Genomic DNA, 19,533 nt, shown 5'->3' on the forward strand with positions numbered 1-19,533 from the left:
ATACTTCAAAAACAAGATTTTGGCCAACAAAGCCGCCCGCTCGGATGGTGCCAATGGGCCTTGTTCAATCCCCACCCCACTGCCCAGCAGCCGCCCCACAACTGCCCTGCAGCCTCCCCACTCGGCTGCCCCACCCCACGGAGCAGGCGGGGGACGAGCAGCAGATTTGTTGTGTAGAAGAGTCACCCCCGAAACTCACCCCCGTCCACACCTCCCCCTGGTCTATCCCCCTTCAAATCCCCCCAGCCTGACCCCCAAAACCCCCCACCACAGCCCGTCCCTCCTCATCCTCCCACCCATCCCCCCTCAGAACCTGTCTCTTCCCCTTCCCCTCAACTACCCATCCCCTCGCCCTCAGTTAAGATGGCCGCTAACGTCCCCTGTTGCCATGGCTCCCAGGCTGCCCTCTGGGCAATGGCAGCCAGCTGGGCTGGGAGGGGCCGGGGGGAGGCTGGGCAATATGGGGGGTGGGAGAACATGGAGGGAACATTGGGGGCTGGGGACTGAGGCTGAGGGGGCAGGAGCTGGAGGGGGGCAGGGCAGTGACGGGGTGACAAGGGAAGCTGCCCCCAGTGGTTGGGGGTCTCTGGTCCCCCCTCATGAGCGTTTCAGGGTGAATCTGCCCCATGGCCGTGGGGGCGCTGAGAGGCCATAGGGGTCGCCTGCCCCTCACTGCACCCCCGCCCGGCCAGAGGTGCCCCAGCTCAGGGGAGTTTTGGTGGGAAAACAAATCCCCCCTCAGACCCCATCCGGTGACCCCGAATCTGTGAGCGGGGAGCCCCTCCCCCATCCCATCTCCCCTCAAACCCCCAATGCTCTGCTGTGACCTTGGCCCCTGTCCCCTCTCCTGCCACTCCCCCGCCCCGACCGCCCCCCATCCCGCCTCCAACACCCATCCCCCACCCTGACCCTGGCCTGTCCCCCCAAACCGATTTCTCACACTTGCTCGCCCCACTGTCCCCCCAAACTCCCGCCTCCCTACAGCGGTTTGCAGATGGCCTCCGAGGCCCAGGAAGTTGAAGGGGTTTGTAAACTCTCTCTGTCTCCGACGCTGCACAGGGACCGGGGAGCCGGGCTCCTTTCAAACCAGGCCCTTCGTTTTACTCGGCTCCTGGGCACACCCCAGAAGCAGCCGTTCGAAGGAAGCTTTTGGGTTAAACACACTGTGACCCGTCCGTGCCCAGGGCAGCCACCTGAGAACGCCAAGATCAGGGCAGGCTGCAAACGGAGAGCAGGTTCCCCCAGCGCTGGTGGGTGACACTGAAGTCAGGCTTCCCAACCAGCCACACACTGCTTCCGATTTCCCACACTGGTTACCAAGAAGCCAGTCCACAAATGCCCACAGCCCCTTTCCCGCATTCCAGTTCCTGGCTCCCAAATCAGCCACTGGGTCCAGAAAGAGACCAGTCATTTAAACTCTATGTTCTTTACTAAAAAGGTTCCCCCTGACCTCAAAGGGTCAGTCACAGCACCAGAGCAATATCAGTCTGGATCTTACCCAAAATACCCCGCTGCCAGCCAGTCCTTTAGTCACTGAAACTAAAGGTTTGTTGCAAAAAGAAAGAAACAAACTATGGGAGAAATGTTAAAGGGTCAAAGCGAATCAGACACATACAAATGACTGAAAGTCCAGATCCATCCAGTCTCTGGGAGAATTGTGGAGTTGTAGCTTGTACAGTTCCTCTGGTGCACATCCAACGCCGGGATGGGTCTAAGTCCTTCAGTTCAGTTGCAGGTGAATTGATCCAGAGGCAGGTGTGTGTCTGTATCTGAACAGGAGCAAAGACAAAATGGATTCTGGGGCTTGGCCTTATATACCCTCTGGGCCTGGCCAGGCTGTCTTGTGCAATGTGACAAGAACTAAAATGGAGTCCAGAGTCACATGGGCCAGTCCTGGTCACTCTTCAGCTGTGCCTTCAGCTTCTTCCTGGGCCCCTTGCATCCGTGAGTGTCTTAATGGGCCATCAAGCAGGTATTGTCCTGCTGCCTCTCAGTCTGGGGTGTGTCCCAGCCAGCACAGTTTGAAACACAGATATATGAAATATATCCATAATTTCCATTTCACATATAACACATGAACAGAAGTGTTATCATCTCACTCAGCACATCACATCCTTTCTAACCGTACCTGACCCGGCACATCTCACATGAATCGTTACAGTTTTGACATATTAATGTTACACAATACAGTAAATGCCTCCCTCAAACCAGCCAGCGTGACACACATGAAGGAGGAATCCAGCCAGGTCTCTCCACTGAGACGGGGGCTGCGTGGCCGTGGGCGACAGCCAGAGTCAGAGAGGCTCAAAGTAGCCGAGCCTCTTGTTTGCAGAACCACCCGGCTCCGGAGAGGAGGAAACGAGTCATTTGACGGGCAGGGTGACCGCCTGGTCCCTAGCAAACAGGGGCCGCGAGGTGGAGGACAGACAGTGTGCAAACGGCGGGTGAAATCCAGCTTCGGGTGAAGGCGTTGGCGCGCGGGACGTGGATTAGCCAGAAGCGGGTGCATTGGCTGGCAAGCGACCCCACCCCCTGCTGCTCGGCGCCTGCGTGGGTACAGTCCGCTCAGGGTGGTCCTGGGCTTGGACCCGTTCTCCTCAGGCAGGGCAGGCTGGGATGGGCTCGACACACCTGACTTCGGGATCTGCTGGGAAGCCGCACGTGTGAGTTGGCGAGGAAGAGAGACGCAGCGGGGCGGAAAATAACACAGCTAAAAAGGGGAAACAGCCCCGGGTCTCCAGCGCCTTTGTGTGCTGCTAATCAGCTCTGCCCGCTGGCGCGCCGGGCGCTGGATGGCGCAGCAATGGCCTCACGTCCAGCTCGCAGAGGGGAAACGAAGTGCCTTAAACGAGAGCAAGGCCGGCCGGCTCCGTCCTGTCCCTCAGGGTGACAGTGACCCTGCTGGCCTCCCACACGCTGGGGCAGCCAGGCTGTAGGGGGGTCATTGAAATGGGGGAGCACCTCACCTAGCATCCGCCCCTCCTCCATCCGAGGGCAGCCTCGGCCAGGATCAGGGCCAGGGCCAGCAGGACCCCGGTGCCCAGGGCCAGGCGGGCGACGTTGCCCCAGGTGTAATCTGGGGATGACAAAGAGGGAGGGGGTTGGTGCTGTCAGACCAATGGGGCTCCCTCCTCCCTCCTGTGCCCCCCATAAACAGGAAGCCTCGACAGTGCCCTACACCCATCCCCCCACACCCGGCTGTGTCTGTGTGTCCCCGTGCGCACCCCTCCATCCATCCCACTGCAGTGTGCCCCTCCCTGTGGCGTCTGCGCCCCACAGACCCATAAAAACTGCATCCATTCCCCTAGCCAGCCCAGCCCTTCCTGGCTCCCCTGGGGAAGGCTCTATGGGCTGATTGCGCCCCTTTAACTGGCCAAGGGGGTCCCCACCTCTGCCCCCTTGTTTCCCCCTCGCTGCCTGGGGTGGAGTGTCTAGGAGACGCGGATCTGGGCCCCTCACCTCTCACCGCCAGCCATGCAGGGTCGCTGGGGTAGGACAGGGCGACCGGCTCCCGCCTGGTGAGATAGGAGCAGCTGTAGCTGCCCACGTCTTCCTCTGTGACGCTGGCCACGGAGAACTCGGCCACGTCCCCCCTGGGCATCTCACGCCCCCAATAGCCTCCGTCTTTGTAGAGAAGGAAGGTGGCGTTCTGGGACCCAGCCCCACAGCGGATGGTGGCGGCTTCTCCCAGGCTGACCCCCCGGCTGGGGCTGATGGAGATGGAGGGCTTGGGCAGAGAGGGCTCTGGGAGCCGGAGGAGACAGGCCGTGAGATGCAGGCCCCGGGCGGGGAGGGGCCGACACGTCAACCCAGCCACCGGCCCCCATCAGCCCAGCCTGCCATTTAGTGCTGGGTTCCCAGGGGAGTGGGGAGGTGCCCGGGATTCGGAGCGTGTGGGAGGGGGTGGCTGGGCAGCCCCTGGGCCCTGACTCCTCTGTGCGTCCCCGAGATGGGGAGCGTCCCCTTGGGAGAGGCCCCTGCTCTGCAGCTCCTCTGGGGGCAGGGCCCCTCTCTGGGATCCAACCTCCTGTGGCTGCTGCTCCCCTCAGTGACTCTGCCCCTGCTCCCTGCCCGGGCGGCCCCTCTCTGGGCTCTAGGGCTCAGGGCAGAGCCTGGCTCTGGCCGTCCCATCAGGGCTGAGCCCCTCCGAGGGTGCTGCTGGGAGTGGGGCTGGCAGCGGGGAGGCCGGGCCTGGCCCCACACCTGCTACCACCAGCTGCATGGTGTCGCTTGGCTGCGACCGGGGACCAGCTGCGATTGAGGGTGATAATAGCAGGGGTAGCTGCCCCCCTCTGCCCGGCTCACTTTGGGGATGGGAAGTTTGACCCCAGCCGGGTCCCTGCCTCGCGCGGCTGCGCTGCTGCCCCGCCTTGTACAGAACAAACTCCAGACCCCGGCGCTGCCCCCGACACTGGAGGGTCTCGGCTCCCCCTAGGGTGACCCCCCGCCGCTGGGGCTCAGAGACACGGAGAGTTTGGGGTAGCTGAGCTCTGCAGTGGGACAGAGACGAGCCTGAGACAGACCCCGGCACAGCCACCGCGCCAGCATGGAGGGGCAGCCACGGGGCAGAGACGGGGTCAGGGTCTCCCAGGTGTTCCAGGGCACGAAAGGCACCAGGCCGAGATCTCACCCTCTCCCCCCATGCCTGCCTCCCAGGGGCCGAGATCTCCACCCTCCCTACACCCACCTCCAGGAGGCTGATCTCCCCACCCCAACCTTCACTGGCTGGACGTCCCACCGGCTGGGTGCCAGAGCTCGCGGAGATCCCCCTGGGGTCTGGATGGGGTGGGGAGGCAGCGGAGAGGCTGGGCTGGTCGCTCACCTGCTACAATGATCTGCACAGGGTCGCTGTGCTCTGAGTAGGCAACATCTAGTGTTCTGTTTCCTATTTTGTTGCTATAACGACAGGTGTAGTTTCCCCTCTGTTCCCGTCTCGAGCTGCGGATGGGAAACTCAGCCTCAGAACCAGCCGGGTCCGTGTATCTCAGGTAGTTTGCATTTCTATCCTTGTAGAGGAGGAACCTCTTGTCCCTGTATTGAAGATGCCAACACCGGATGGTGACGTTTCCCCCCAAGGGGATCACCCCGCTGGGGCTGATGGAGATGTTGGGTTTGGGGTACAGCCCCTCTGGAGTCACAAACAAACAGGCATTAAGTGGGGGTGACACAAACCGCATTGGTCTCATTCAATCCTCTGCCCGTCTGTCGCTCCAACGTCTTACCCCACAGCCGTCCCTGGGGTGCAGGCACGGCCCCGCGGCTCACAGCCGGGGTGAGACACAGGAGAGGAAAAGGAGATTTCCAATCTCTGATTCCTGTTCTGCTCTCAGTTATCCAGGGTCAATTCAGCCCTTTCCCCATTGCAGTCAGGAGTGACTCCAGATTGACCCGGTGGGCTGAGATCAGAATCACCCTCTTTCTGTTTGTCTAACATTGCAGTAGAGCAGCAGCTCTGCTGGAGCTGGGCTGAACATGGATTATTCTTTACAATGTCCTAAAATCTACATTTCTCAAGTTCCCTTGAAATGTGCTGTGCGCTGGGGGTGCGGGTCGGGTTCATGGGATAAATTTCGGTTACTTAAGCAAGCGGTTCCCAGGACAGGCCCCTGAAAAAACCTGTGTTTGCAGAATCCCCCGCTTGTTCTAACATTATTTTTGCCCCCATGTGGAGTTCAAACTGTGGGTCTGACCCACCCCAAACCGCTCTGACCCATGAGCAAAGCAGACTGAAACATGCGTGTGCAGCAAAACGAGGGCTGAGAAACGACGGTGCATTGCTACCGTCCATATTCGTGTCCTCTTCTTACAGCACAGCTCTTACTGACCCGTTCCCTGGGGCTATTGCCAGCCCCCCAGGCAGAGTTCAGGGGGTGCTGTGGGGCAGGGGAGGTATGAGTACCTTGACTCTACTTTCTGGGGGTCAGAGGAGTGAGGGCAGCTGAATTCACCCTTTGTGGTGCCCATCCCTGCAATGAGTGCGGCCAGGTCTCAGCCTGGGTGTGAAAGGGAGCAGAGGATTCATAGGATCATCCCCTTGGTGGGGGATCTGTGCCCCTCCCCCTGTAGGCCCACAGCTAGATTTTGTTATATTGGTTCTATGTGAAATACCCATATTCTTTTGGTATGTGAAAAACCACCACAGCAGTTTCTGTGGGGCTTTGCATTCTGTGTACGCAGGTTGATCTGTTCACTACTGATAGCTTTGTTTGAAGCCACCATCTCTTTGCCTGAAACTGACATCGGGTCATTGATTATCCTGTTTGTAAAGTTACCAAAGATCATTCTGGGACACTGTTGCTATTATTGAAGTACACCTGTTTTATGGTTACTGCTTAAAGTAACATCAGCAACTGTTCCGAACCGGAAAGATTCAGCGTGAAATGAGGCAGTTTTGTGACAACAGTGAATGTTGTAGATCAAAAGAAACGTTGTTGGTTCGGAAGGACACTTGTGTCTTCCAGTTACACGTTGTAAGTAAATGTTGAGATGAGAATGTGACTAGATGAATGAGTGATGTGTGTATGTGAGAGCAGAGAGTGACGGGAAAAGGCGCCAGCTTCGGGTGTTCAAGGGAGCGAAGATAACGACTTTTACGACCCAGAGGGCCGAAGACTGCCCAGCCTGGTGTCCCTGGGATCCACCTCAAAGGACGAAAACAAGATGAACTATGAAAAATAACAACGGTCATGCTTGCAAAACAGGGGCGATTAATAATCACACCAGGATGCAGATGCAGCATGACAAAGCAGAACCTATGGAAGGCGTGAGAGCTCACCCCGATATAAGGGGACAGAAAGATGAGGACTTTGGGTTTGGTTCTACAATCATCCTCCAGGAGCATCGGTGCGCACCCGCAGACCCCTGCTCCTCCCTCGCGTCTTAGCCACCTGGCCAGTGGACTAACACAGCACCTGAGACAGGTAACTACACTTCATCTTTGTAGAAGCGTGTGTGTGTGTGTGTGTGTGCGCGCGCATGCGCGCTTTCTGAAATTGCTTTCTGAAATCTTTGTATTCACAATAAACATGGTGTATTGCCTTGTCCCCCTGAATAAGATCCTGCTGTTTATTTTATAAGCATAACACCCTCACCCATTTAACCTCATCCTTAATGCACAAATTCCCCCAGCTGCCCCATTCCCCGCCGATACTCACTTGCTGACACCCCGCTCCGGCCGGCCAGCCAGCAGCCTGGAAAGGAGACGGCTCATTATGGAACAGATCCCAGAGCAACTGGATCCTACACCCTGGTCTCAGATCTCCTCCCTCCCCCACACCAATGACCACAAGCCCTGGTCTCAGATCCCCCCATGAACACACACCACGGTCTCAGATCTCTCCCATGGACATCCACCCTGGCTGTCCCTGATACTCACTGAGGAGGAGGAGGATGATGAGACCAGATGCCATGATGGGGCAGTGGGGGCCCCTCAGCGCTGCCACCAACGCCCCAGTACCCAGCTCCTCCAAGCCTGAGTACGAGCAAAGTGAGCAGCTGCACCCGGGGCTGCAGTCCCAGGAAGTCCGTGATGAGCTCAGCCCCTTTCTTCCCCATCAGATTATTTCTCTGCAATAGCCAGGCCCAATGTAGCGCGGTCACCAAAAGGCAGCTCCCTGCACCACCCAGCAAACCACATCCCCTAGCGCAGCTGCCCAGGCCCCATCCCCCACACGACCACATGTTGTGACCAGAGGAGTTGAGGCCAGCCAGCCACGCCCTTCGTTTTACTCGGCTCCTGGGCACACCCCAGAAGCAGCCGTTCAAAGAGAAGCTTTTTGGGTTAAACACACTGTGACCCGTCCGTGCCCAGGGCAGCCACCTGAGAACGCCAAGACCAGGGCAGGCTGCAAACGGAGAGCAGGTTCTCCCAGCGCTGGTGGGTGACACTGAAGTCAGGCTTCCCAACCAGCCACGAACTCCTTCCAATTTCCCACACTGGTTACCAAGAAGCCAGTCCACAAATGCCCACAGCCCCTTTCCTGCATTCCAGTTCCTGGCTCCCAAATCAGCCACTGGGTCCAGTAAAGAGACCAGTCATTTAAACTCTCTGCTCTTTACTAGAAAGGTTCCCCCTGACCTCAAAGGGTCAGTCACAGCACCAGAGCAATATCAGTCTGGATCCTACCCAAAATACCCCGCTGCCAGCCAATCCTTTAGTCACTGAAACTAAAGGTTTGTTGCAAAAAGAAAGAAACAAACTATGGGAGAAATGTTAAAGGGTCAAAGCGAATCAGACACATACAAATGACTAAAAGTCCAGATCCATCCAGTCTCTGGGAGAATTGTGGAGTTGCAGCTTGTACAGTTCCTCTGGTGCACATCCAATGCCGGGATGGGTCTAAGTCCTTCGGTTCAGTTTCAAGTGAATTGATCCAGAGGCAGGTGTGTGTCTGTATCTGAACAGGAACAAAGACAAAATGGATTCTGTGGCTTGGCCTTATATACCCTCTGGGCCTGGCCAGGCTGTCTTGTGCAATGTTACAAGAACTAAAATGGAGTCCAGAGTCACATGGGCCAGTCCTGGTCACTCTTCAGCTGTGCCTTTAGCTTCTTCCTGGGCCCCTTGCATCCCTGAGTGTCTGAATGGGCCATCAAGCAGGTATTGTCCTGCCACTTCTCAGTCTGGGGTGTGTCCCAGCCAGCACAGTTTGAAACACGGATATATTAAATATATCCATAATTTCCATTTGACATATAACACATGAACAGAAGTGTTATCATCTCACTCAGCACATCACATCCTTTATAAGAGTACCTGACCTGGCGCATCTCACATGAATCGTTACGGTTTTGACATATTAATGTTACACAATACAGTAAATGCCCCCCTCAAACCAGCCAGCGTGACACACACGCAGGAGGAATCCAGCCAGGTCTCTCCACTGAGACGGGGGCTGCATGGCCGCAGGTGACAGCCCAAGTCAAAGCGGCTCAAAGGAGCCGAGCCTCTTGTTTCCAGAACCACCCGGCTCCGGGGAGCAGGAAACGAGTCATTTGACGGGCAGGGTGGCCGCCTGGTCCCTAGCAAACAGGGGCCGCGAGGTGGAGGAGACACAGGCTGCAAACGGCGGGTGAAATCCGGCTTCGGGTGAAGACGTCGGCGCGTGGGACGTGGATTAGCCAGAAGCGGGTGCATTGGCTGGCAAGCGACCCCAGCCCTGTTGCTCGAAGCCTGCGTGGCTACAGCCCGCTCAGGGCGGTCCTGGGGTTGGACCCGTTCTCCTCAGGCAGGGCAGGCTGGGATGGGCTCGATACACCTGACTTCGGGATCTGCTGGGAAGCTGGAAGTGTGAGTCAGGCGAGGAAGAAAGACGCAGCGGGGCGGAAAATAACACAGCCGAAAAGGGGAAACAGCCCCGGGTCTCCAGCGCCTTTGTGTGCTGCTAATCAGCTCTGCCCGCTGGCGCGCCGGGCGCTGGATGGCGCAGCAACGGCCTCACGTCCAGCTCGCAGAGGGGAAACGAAGTGCCTTAAACCAGAGCAAGGCCGGCCGGCTCCGTCCTGTCCCTCAGGGTGACGGTGACCCTGCTGGCCTCCCACACGCTGGGGCAGCCAGGCTGTGGAGGGGACGTTGAAAGAGGGGGCACCTCACCTCGCACCGCCCCTCCTCCATCCGCGGGCAGCCTCAGCCAGGATCAGAGCCAGGGCCAACAGGACCCCGGTGCCCAGGGCCAGGCGGGCGACGTTGCCCCAGGTGTAATCTGGGGATGACAAAGAGGGAGGGGGGTTGGTGCAGTCAGACCAATGGGGCTCCCTCCTCCCTCCTGTGCCCCCACAAACAGGAAGCCTCGACAGCGCCCTACACCCATCCCCCCACACCCGGCTGTGTCTGTGTGTCCCCGTGCGCACCCCTCCATCCATCCCACCGCAGTGTGCCCCTCCTTGTGCTTCCTGGGCCCCACATACCCATAAAAACTGCATCCATTTTCCCAGCCAGCCCAGCCCTTCGTGGCTCCCCTGGGGCGGCTCCATGGGCTGATTGAGCCCCTTTAACTGGCCAAGGGGGTCCCCACCCCTGCCCCCTTGTTTCCCCCTCGCTGCCTGGAGCGCAGTGTCTGGGAGACGCAGATCTGGGCCCCTCACCTCTCACCGCCAGCCATGCAGGGTCGCTGGGGTAGGACAGGGCGACCGGCTCCCGCCTGGTGAGATAGGAGCAGCTGTAGCTGCCCACGTCTTCCTCTGTGACGCTGGCCACGGAGAACTCGGCCACGTCCCCCCTGGGCATCGCACGCCCCCAAATGCCTCCGTCTTTGTAGAGAAGGAAGGTGGCGTTCTGGGACCCAGCCCCACAGCGGATGGTGGCGGCTTCTCCCAGGCTGACCCCCCGGCTGGGGCTGATGGAGATGGAGGGCTTGGGCAGAGAGGGCTCTGGGAGCCGGAGGAGACAGGCTGTGAGATGCAGGCCCCGGGCGGGGAGGGGCCGACACGTCAACCCAGCCACCGGCCCCCATCAGCCCAGCCTGCCATTTAGTGCTGGGTTCCCAGGGGAGTGGGGAGGTGCCCGGGATTCGGAGCGTGTGGGAGGGGGTGGCTGGGCAGCCCCTGGGCCCTGACTCCTCTGTGCGTCCCAGAGACGGGGAGCGTCCCCTTGGGAGAGGTCCCTGCTCTGCAGGTGCCCTGGGGGGCAGGGCCCCTCTCTGGGACTCCAACCTCCTGTGGCTGCTGCTCCCCTCAGTGACTCTGCCCCTGCTCCCCGCCCGGGCGGCCCCTCTCTGGGCTCTAGGGCGCAGGCAGAGCCTGGCTCTGGGCGTCCCATCGGGGCTGAGCTCCTCCGAGGGTGTGGCTGGGAGTGGGGCTGGCAGCGGGAGGCCGGGCCTGGCCCCGCACCTGCTACCACCAGCTGCATGGTGTCGCTTGGCTGCGAGCAGGGACCGGCTGCTATTGAGGGTGATAATAGCAGGGGTAGCTGCCCCCCTCTGCCCGGCTCACTTTGGGGATGGGAAATTTGACCCCAGCCGGGTCCCTGCCCCGCGCGGCTGCGCTGCTGCCCTGCCTTGTACAGAACAAACTCCAGACCCCGGCGCTGCCCCCCACACGGGAGGGTCCCGGCTCCCCCCAGGATGACCGCCCTGCTGGGGCTCAGGGACACGGAGAGTTTGGGGTAGCTGAGCTCTGCAGTGGGAAGGAGACGGGGCCTGAGACAGACCCTGGCACAGCCACCGCGCCCCGTCCCCAGCATGGAGGGGCAGCCACGGGGCAGAGAAAGGGTCAGGGTCTCCTCTCGGGTCCAGGGCACCCAGGGAACCAGGTTGAGATCTCACCCTCTCCCCTCATGCCTGCCTCCCAGGGACTGAGATCTTCCCGCACCCTACACCCACCTCCAGGGGTGGATCTTCCTTCCCTCTCCCCCCAACCCTCACTGCCTGGATGTTTCACCTGCTGGGCGCCAGGGCTTGTGGAGATCCCCTGGGGGTCTGGCTGGGGGTGGAGGAGGCAGCAGGGAGTCTGGGCTGGGTCGCTCATCTCCTACAATGATCTGCACAGGGTCGCTGGGGTCTGAGTAGGCACCATATCCTGTTCTGGCGGCAAAACGACAGGTGTAGTTTCCCCTCTGTTCCCGTCTCACGCAGATTATGGGAAATTCAGCCACCAAACCAGCAGGGTCCGTGTATCTCAGATCCTTGTAATTTCCATCTTTGGAGAGGAGGAAAATCATGCCCCGGTACTGCTGATGCCAACACGATATGGTGATGTTTCCCCCCACGGGGATCACCCCACTGGGGCTGACGGAGATGTTGGGTTTGGGGTACAGCCCCTCTGGATTCACAAACAAACAGGCATTAAGTGGGGGTGACACAAACCGCGTTGGTCTCATTCAATCCTCTGCCCGTCTGTCGCTCCAACATCTTACCCCACAGCCGTCCCCAGGGTGTAGGCACGGCCCCGCGGCTCACAGCCGGGGTGAGACACAGGAGAGGAAAAGAAGATTTCCAATCTCTGATTCCTGTTCTGCTCTCAGTTACCCAGGGTCAATTCAGCCCTTTCCCCATTGCAGTCAGGAGTGACTCCGGATTGACCCGGTGGGCTGAGATCAGAATCACCCTCTTTCTGTTGGTCTAACATTGCAGTAGAGCAGCAGCTCTGCTGGAGCTGGGCTGAACATGGATTATTCTTGACAATGTCCTAAAATCCACGTTTCTCAATTGCCTTGAAATGTGCTGTGCGCTGGGGGTGCGGGTCGGGTGCATGGGACACATTTCGGTTACTTAAACAAGCGGTTCCCAGGACAGGCCCCTGAATAAACCTGTGTTTGCAGAATCCCCCGCTTGTTCTAACATTATTTTGCCCACACCCGGGGCTCAAACTGTTGGTCTGACCCGCCCAAAACCGCTCTGAGCCGCTGGGGATTTGGCTCCACTCGTGCATGGTGCTGACGGCCCCTTGGGGCTGCGATATTTCCAAAGCTATTCGGGGTGACGTGCAGAACGCCGGGTCGGGCTGAGCCTGACCCACGAGCGAAGCAGAGTGAAACGGGCGTGTGCAGCAAGACGAGGGGTGAGAAACAACGGGGCATCGCTACCGTCCCTCTGCGTGTCCTCGTCTTACAGCACAGCTCTGACTGACCTGTTCCCCGGGGCTATTGCCAGCCCCCCGGCAGAGATTGGGGGTCACTGAGTGGGGTGGGTACCTTGACTCTGTACTTCCTCGAGGTCAGAGGAATTCACCCTTTGTGGTGCCCATCCCTGCAATGAGTCTCAGTCACCACCTCTGGGTGTGAAAGGGAGCAGAGGATTCATAAGATCATCTCCTGGGCGGGGAGGGGAGGGAAATATGTGCCCCTGTCCCCACCCATTTCCCTTGTCCTTAATGTGCAAATTCCCCCAGCTGCCCCATTCCCACCGATACTCACTTCCCGACACCCCGCTCCGGCCGGGCAGCCAGCAGCCTGGAAAGGAGACGGCTCATTAGGGAACAGATCCCAGAGCAACTGGATCCTACACCCAGGTCTCAAATCTTCTCCCTCCCCGCCCTGACACACACCCCAGTCTCAGATCCCCCCCATGGACATACTCCCTGGCTGTCTCCGATACTCACCGAGGAGGAGGACCATGAGACCAGATGCCATGATGGGTCAGTGGGGGCCCCTCAGCGCTGCCACCAACACCCCGGTGTCCAGCTTCACCGAGCCGAGGCCCGAGTGCGAGCGAAGTGAGGACTGCATCCGGGCTGCAGCCCCAGGAAGCCCGTGATGAGCTCAGCCCCTTTCCTCCCCATCAGATTGTTTGTCTTGAATCACCAGGCCCAATGTACCGCGGTCAGCAAAAACCAGCTCCCTGCACCACCCAGCAAACCACATCCCCACACACAGGTGCCCAGGCCCCGCCCCCCACATGGGGGAACCAGAGGAGTTGCAGCCTCCCAGCCCCACATCGCAGCTGCCCAGTGCAGGTACCAGCTGGGAACAGGGGTATCTCAGGAGGCTTCTAGAGGTGCTCAGGCTGCCCTGACCTTTTCCAAGGGGTCCGTTTACCCTCCGTGGAGCAGGAGCTCAGAGCAGACAAGGACACCTCCCTCTGCACACACATACACACAGTGCCCCCCACAGAGCAACCCTCTCCCATGGTGCAGGGCGGAGATTCCTTCCTGACCCGGTTGGGCCCAGTGCCCGCCCTGGAGCATGAGGGTGGAGGGAGCCTGGCCTGGCCAACCTCCTTCTCAGGTAGCGTCGCTGCAGACGCTATTCTTAGCCCAGCGATGTGGGATGGAGACAGGATGGAGAATGGGGGAGTCGTGGTTTCCAGCCCCAGTGAGGGGGGGGGATGGAGGGTTAAATTTAGGTCCTGAGTTATTAAAGGAGGAGCCAATAATTCTGGGAAAGAGGAACTGGGCCCAGAGCCGGCACTTGATTTGTTTCTGCTACTGCTGGTGAAACGCAGCATAAGCCTAATGATGCCTGGGCACCTGCCCTGTAATATAGCCCGGTTCTGGGTGGGGAGTGAGGGCTGGGAGCCGGGACTCCTGCGTTTTCTCCCCGGCTGTGGCAGGGCAGTGGGGTCTAATGGTTGGAGGTGTAAGCAGGGGAATGGGCCCGCTATTGTGGGGAACATTCCTTGCTTGTACCCTACCCCGGTAGAGTTGGCTAGCAAAAGGATCTGTGTCCCTGCTCCCACTCTCTTTACCCAGAGGCCCCACCTTACCTCACGGGCTCCCCTCCTGCTTCCCTGTGTGGTGGGGTGCCTGTAACCCCAACAAGGCTGGACCCAGGATTCCTGGGGCTCAATCTCCAATCTTGCCGTGGTCCCTTAAGGCAGGGGCTAGGGTGTCCCCACTCCGGGCACTAACTCTGCACTGACCCACTGCTCATTGCACACAACACAACGCAATGCAATGTATTACACAAACAGCGATCCCATCAATGAACAAACTAGGAAAAGAGGAGAAAGGTGAAAGGAAAACACCCAGCACTGCCCCCTGGCCCGGGGCACCACACACCGTGTCTCTGGGGTTCACAGTCTGTCACACGTTGCAGGCCCACTGTCCAGGCCCTGGCTATGCTGCAGGGATGCAGAGTCAGCCCCCTGCTCTGCCAGTAGCCGCACACTCCCAGGGTCCCCTTCGCTCTGCCCAGCTGCTCACCGCACCCAGCTCCAGACGCTCCTGCCCCAGCTCACTCTGCTCCGTGCAGCTGCGCTTGGCTCTCTGGGATGCCCCTCTGCTCTGTGCTGTGGGTCGGGTCAGCTCAGCTCCATTCAGCTTCTGTGCTCCTCTTCCAGCTGCTGGCTGCTTTGTCCTTAGCTCCCCTCAGTTCTGCCCCAGCCCCGCAGCTCCAACTCACATGGAGGGCCAGGCTCCCCCAAACCCTCCTGGCTCCCTCAATGGCCTGTCTGCCTTGTCAATCAGGCTGGCTTGAGTTGGCCTCTCTCCACTGGCCCTGGGGGCTGTGTCCGCTCCAGGGTCCTGTTTCCTCCAGAAATGGCCAATCAAAAAGACCCACTAAGTTTCAGTGAGGGGCTAGTAGAGCCTCACAGAGCAAAGGATCCAGATTCGAGCCAGCCCCTAGAGGTGAAAGGCCCCGTGTCCCTTTCCCCAGCCCATCCCCGGGGCAGCGGGTCTGCATGGCTCAGGGCCCTGGGCAGAGCTCACGGGGTCCGATGGCTGAGCTGAGTTTCCCTCTTTGACCTCAGGATGCTGCGACAGAGACACGGTTCCCTCCTTGGCGATCACCCGCTGGGGCTAAGGGAGATGGAGGGTCCGGGCACAGCAATCACTGCGTTCACACACACACAGGAGAGGGGGAGACACAAACCCCACCCTGTGTCTGGAACCAGCCCTTAGCTCCCAGCCCCAGGGACAGCCCCAGGGCTGACGGACACCTCAGGGCATCTACAGGAAACCTGTGCGCTGGATTCTGATCTCAGCCCCCTGGGTTAAATCCAGGGGCTGATTTGAGTTTTGGGGGGAAGAAACAAGGCTTAACTCATCTTTTCTCCTCCCCCATTTGTAACTTTCCCCCAGTCACCCTAGCCTTCCTCGCTGATACTCACCCCCCCCCCTGCCCACACACACACACACCCTGTGCCACAACCCGGCCAGCCAGCAACCTGGAAAGGAAATGGCTCATTAGACACAGGATCCAGAGCCACTGGGTCCTACACCCTGGTCTTGGATCCTTCCCCTCCTCCCCCATGGGCACAGTCACCATGGAAGTGGATGGTGAGGGCAGATGTCTGTATGGGGCAGCGAGGGGCCCCACAGAGCTGCCACCGACACCCCGGAGCCCAGCTCCACCTCAGCGAACGAGGCGCTGAGCCAGAGGCTCCAGCCACAGGAAGCTGGTGATGACTCGTCTTTCTAATCTGCCAGACAAATCTAGCATGGCCAAAGTGAGCAGAAGTCCCTGCAACACCCCGGAAATCCTGGGCCCATCAGCCCGGCCAAGCACCATGCAGGTCGCAGCTTGTCCCTGTCTCTGCGGGGAGGGAGGACAGGAAACTTTCACTGTGACATTTCCTGCCGCTGGAGAGTCGACTGCAGCTTCCCTCTCAGCCTGCAAACCTGCCCACGTGCGACACAAGCCGCGGCAGCGTGTGAGGCGTGGGGGCGATGGGGAACGCCTGGGTTTGCTGCCCCTGGCCCCACAGCTGGGCGGTGAGGACGGCTTGACGCTGTAACACCTGCTTCTAAGGGGCTTTTCTCAGCGCGTGAATTGAATAAAGCAGGTTCAAAAGAAAATCGGAGAAAGAGAAATTCCAACCCGTGCCCCTGATGGGTCACCAGCCTGGAGACAGCCAGGGACCATCCCGTGCCTGCAGAGACCCTGCACCTCGAGCTGAAGGGGAAACGGTGAGTGGTTTGTGGCCGGGCCACTGGAGAGGGACGTGAGACAGGCTCTGTTTGTACAGCCATTGGCTAGAAGCAGCAGAAAGCTGGGACCAGGGAACTGTGACTCTGTCCCTGGCTCTGGGAGGGCAGTGGGGTGCAGTGGTTAGAGCAGGAGGGCTGGGAGCCAGGACCCGGTGTCACTGTGGCGCAGCACCCGCCCGTCGCTCTGACACAGCTGGTAACGCCAGCGGCACCGCCACATGGAGCCGCGTTACAGGTGACTCCGCTGTTACCCAAATAACAAATGTCCCAGGATCTTTTCAGGGGATAAGACAACAAGCTACATTTATTGTGAACACAGAAACTTGGTAAATAGTGTTAAAGGAAAGAAAAATATCAACACTGTAATAACATTAATATTGTGCTTTACTTAGTGAAATGGTATTAATAATAATGTAAAGACTAGGAAAACAAATTTAATATTTGTTAGTATTTAAAGTGCCACAGAACTCGCGTTGTCTTTGCTGTATACAGACTAGCACGGCTACCCCTCTGGAACTAGGAAAACAGTTCTAACATTATATGAATACTACAATTACAGAGACACGTTTCAATTGATGCTTTCATTCACACTCACACACACTGACAGACACACACACAGAGACAGACAAACATACACAGGGATCTTCCAGATGTTATAGTTACCAGCCTCTTGGTGCTCATGATAGTCACTGGCCAGGTGACTAGAGCACGAGGATGAGGAGCAAGGTTCTGCCGATGCGCATCGGTGCTCCTGGCTGGTGTGATGATGTTGTAGACCCGAACCTCCAGCCTTCATCTTCTTGTCCCGTTTTATAAGGAGAGGACCCCATGTCAGTCTGTGGGTTTTGCTCTGTCCTGCTGCAACTGCATTTGGTGTGATTCTCAATCACCCGCATTTTTGGAAGCCTGACCAGATTTTGTCCTTTGAAATGGGCTGGCTCCAAAGTTCTCCGGGGGGTTCCTGTCTGGCCAGTTGATCATCTCTGCTCCTTTCTTCCCTCAAGTGTCTCAGGTGAGGCTGGTGTTTTCTTCATGTCTGTTTCGACATCCCTCACTCAGACCCATTGTTCAGTCACTCTCCCTGTCTGCACCCACCTCAGCTGCTCAGCCGTTCACACTCAGTCACTCAGAGCCAACTCCTGGCTGAAAAACTCACAGATTATTTTTAAAGCAAACCTGATTTCATTTTTGACAGTGTCTGTTTCAATTGAAAGCAGATATCTTACATTGCCCAGTGCGGCTTTTTATACCTACAAATGTATTGAAAGTGAGTGAAAGTAACAGATAAGATGGTTTGAAAACAAACAGACTTAGAGAAAGTCAGTGAACATTTCAGAGGGTAAAAACAACCAGAGTCAGTTGAGGTTTTAACTCTTGATTAAAGTTACAGGGGGTCCGGCTGAAGTGTCTTTTGTCACATCCAGCTCACAGAGGGGAAACGAAGTGCCTTAAACCAGAGCAAGGCCGGCCAGCTCCGTCCTGTCCCTCAGGGTGACGGTGACCCTGCTGCCTTCCCCCCACGCTGGGGCAGCCAGGCTGTAGGGTGGGATGTTCAAAGTGGGGGGGTCACCTCACCTAGCATCCGCCCCTCCTCCATCCGCGGGCAGCCTCGGCCAGGATCAGGGCCAGGGCCAGCAGGACCCCGGTGCCCAGGGCCAGGCGGGCGACGTTGCCCCAGGTGTAATCTGGGGATGACAAAGAGGGAGGGGGGTTGGTGCTGTCAGACCAATGGGGCTCCCTCCTCCCTCCTATGCCCCCCATAAACAGGAAGCCTCGACAGTGCCCTACACCCATCCCCCCACACCCGGCTGTGTCTGTGTGTCCTCGTGCGCACCCCTCCATCCATCCCACCGCAGTGTGCCCCTCCCTGTGCTGTCTGGGCCCTACATACCCATAAAAACTGCATCCATTCCCCCAGCCAGCCCAGCCCTTCCTGGCTCCCCCGGGGACAGCTCCATGGGCTGATCGAGCCCCTTTAACTGGCCAAGGGGGTCCCCACCCCTGCCCCCTTGTTTCCCCCTCGCTGCCTGGAGCGCAGTGTCTGGGAGACGCGGATCTGGGCCCCTCACCTCTCACCGCCAGCCATGCAGGGTCGCTGGGGTAGGACAGGGCGACTGGCTCCTGCCTGTGAAATAGGAGCAGCTGTAGCTGCCCACGTCTTCCTCTGTGACGCTGGCCACGGAGAACTCGGCCACGTCCCCCCTGGGCATCGCACACCCCCAATAGCCTCCATCTTTGTAGAGAAGGAAGGTGGCGTTCTGGGGCCCAGCCCCACAGCGGATGGTGGCGGCTTCTCCCAGGCTGACCCCCCGGCTGGGGCTGATGGAGATGGAGGGCTTGGGCAGAGAGGGCTCTGGGAGCCGGAGGAGACAGGCCGTGAGATGCAGGCCCCGGGCGGGGAGGGGCTGACACGGCAACCCAGCCACCGGCTCCCATCAGCCCAGCCTGCCATTTAGTGCTGGGTTCCCAGGGGAGTGGGGAGGGGCCCGGGATTCGGAGCGTGTGGGAGGGGGTGGCTGGGCAGCCCCTGGGCCCTGACTCCTCTGTGTGTCCCCGAGATGGGGAGCGTCCCCTTGGGAGAGGCCCCTGCTCTGCAGCTCCCCTGGGGGCAGGGCCCCTCTCTGGGACTCCAACCTCCTGTGGCTGCTGCTCCCCTCAGTGACTCTGCCCCTGCTCCCCGCCCGGGCGGCCCCTCTCTGGGCTCTAGGGCTCAGGGCAGAGCCTGGCTCTGGGCGTCCCATCGGGGCTGAGCCCCTCCGAGGGTGCGGCTGGGAGTGGGGCTGGCAGCGGGGAGGCCGGGCCTGGCCCCGCACCTGCTACCACCAGCTGCATGGTGTCGCTTGGCTGCGACCAGGGACCGGCTGCCATTGGGGTGATAATAGCAGGGGTAGCTGCCCCCCTCTGCCCGGCTCACTTTGGGGATGGGAAATTTGACCCCAGCCGGGTCCCTGCCCCGCACGGCTGCGCTGCTGCCCCACCTTGTACAGAACAAACTCCAGACCCCGGCGCTGCCCCTGACACTGGAGGGTCCCGGCTCCCCCCAGGGTGACCCCCCCCGCTGCGGCTCAGGGAGACAGAGGATTGGGGTAGCTGAGCTCTGCAGTGGGAAGGAGACGGGGCCTGAGACAGACCCTGGCACAGCCACCGCGCCCCGTCCCCAGCATGGAGGGGCAGCCACGGGGCAGAGACGGGGTCAGGGTCTCCCAGGGGTTCCAGGGCACCAAGCGC

The 19,533-nt window shown here is 59.3% G+C and overlaps 1 protein-coding gene across 1 annotated transcript; it reads right to left on the minus strand.

Annotated features, from left to right (window-relative positions):
• Positions 1–2,966: 2,966 nt before the first annotated feature.
• Positions 2,967–19,137, minus strand: LOC137149862 (immunoglobulin superfamily member 1-like). Its single transcript, XM_067543479.1, has 9 exons — positions 19,119–19,137; positions 18,431–18,658; positions 17,907–17,990; positions 11,377–11,757; positions 10,084–10,368; positions 9,600–9,701; positions 4,823–5,128; positions 3,460–3,744; positions 2,967–3,076 (listed from the first exon to the last, which is right to left on the minus strand). Exons 1-9 carry the CDS (start codon positions 19,135–19,137, stop codon positions 2,967–2,969), a joined length of 1,800 nt encoding a protein of 599 aa, XP_067399580.1.
• Positions 19,138–19,533: the final 396 nt, after the last annotated feature.

Source organism: Emydura macquarii, unplaced genomic scaffold (genome assembly GCF_026122565.2).
Source record: "Emydura macquarii macquarii isolate MOO-44397 ecotype Brisbane River unplaced genomic scaffold, CSIRO-AGI_Emac_v2 contig_868, whole genome shotgun sequence".
In the NCBI taxonomy this organism is placed as follows: Eukaryota; Metazoa; Chordata; order Testudines; family Chelidae; genus Emydura; species Emydura macquarii.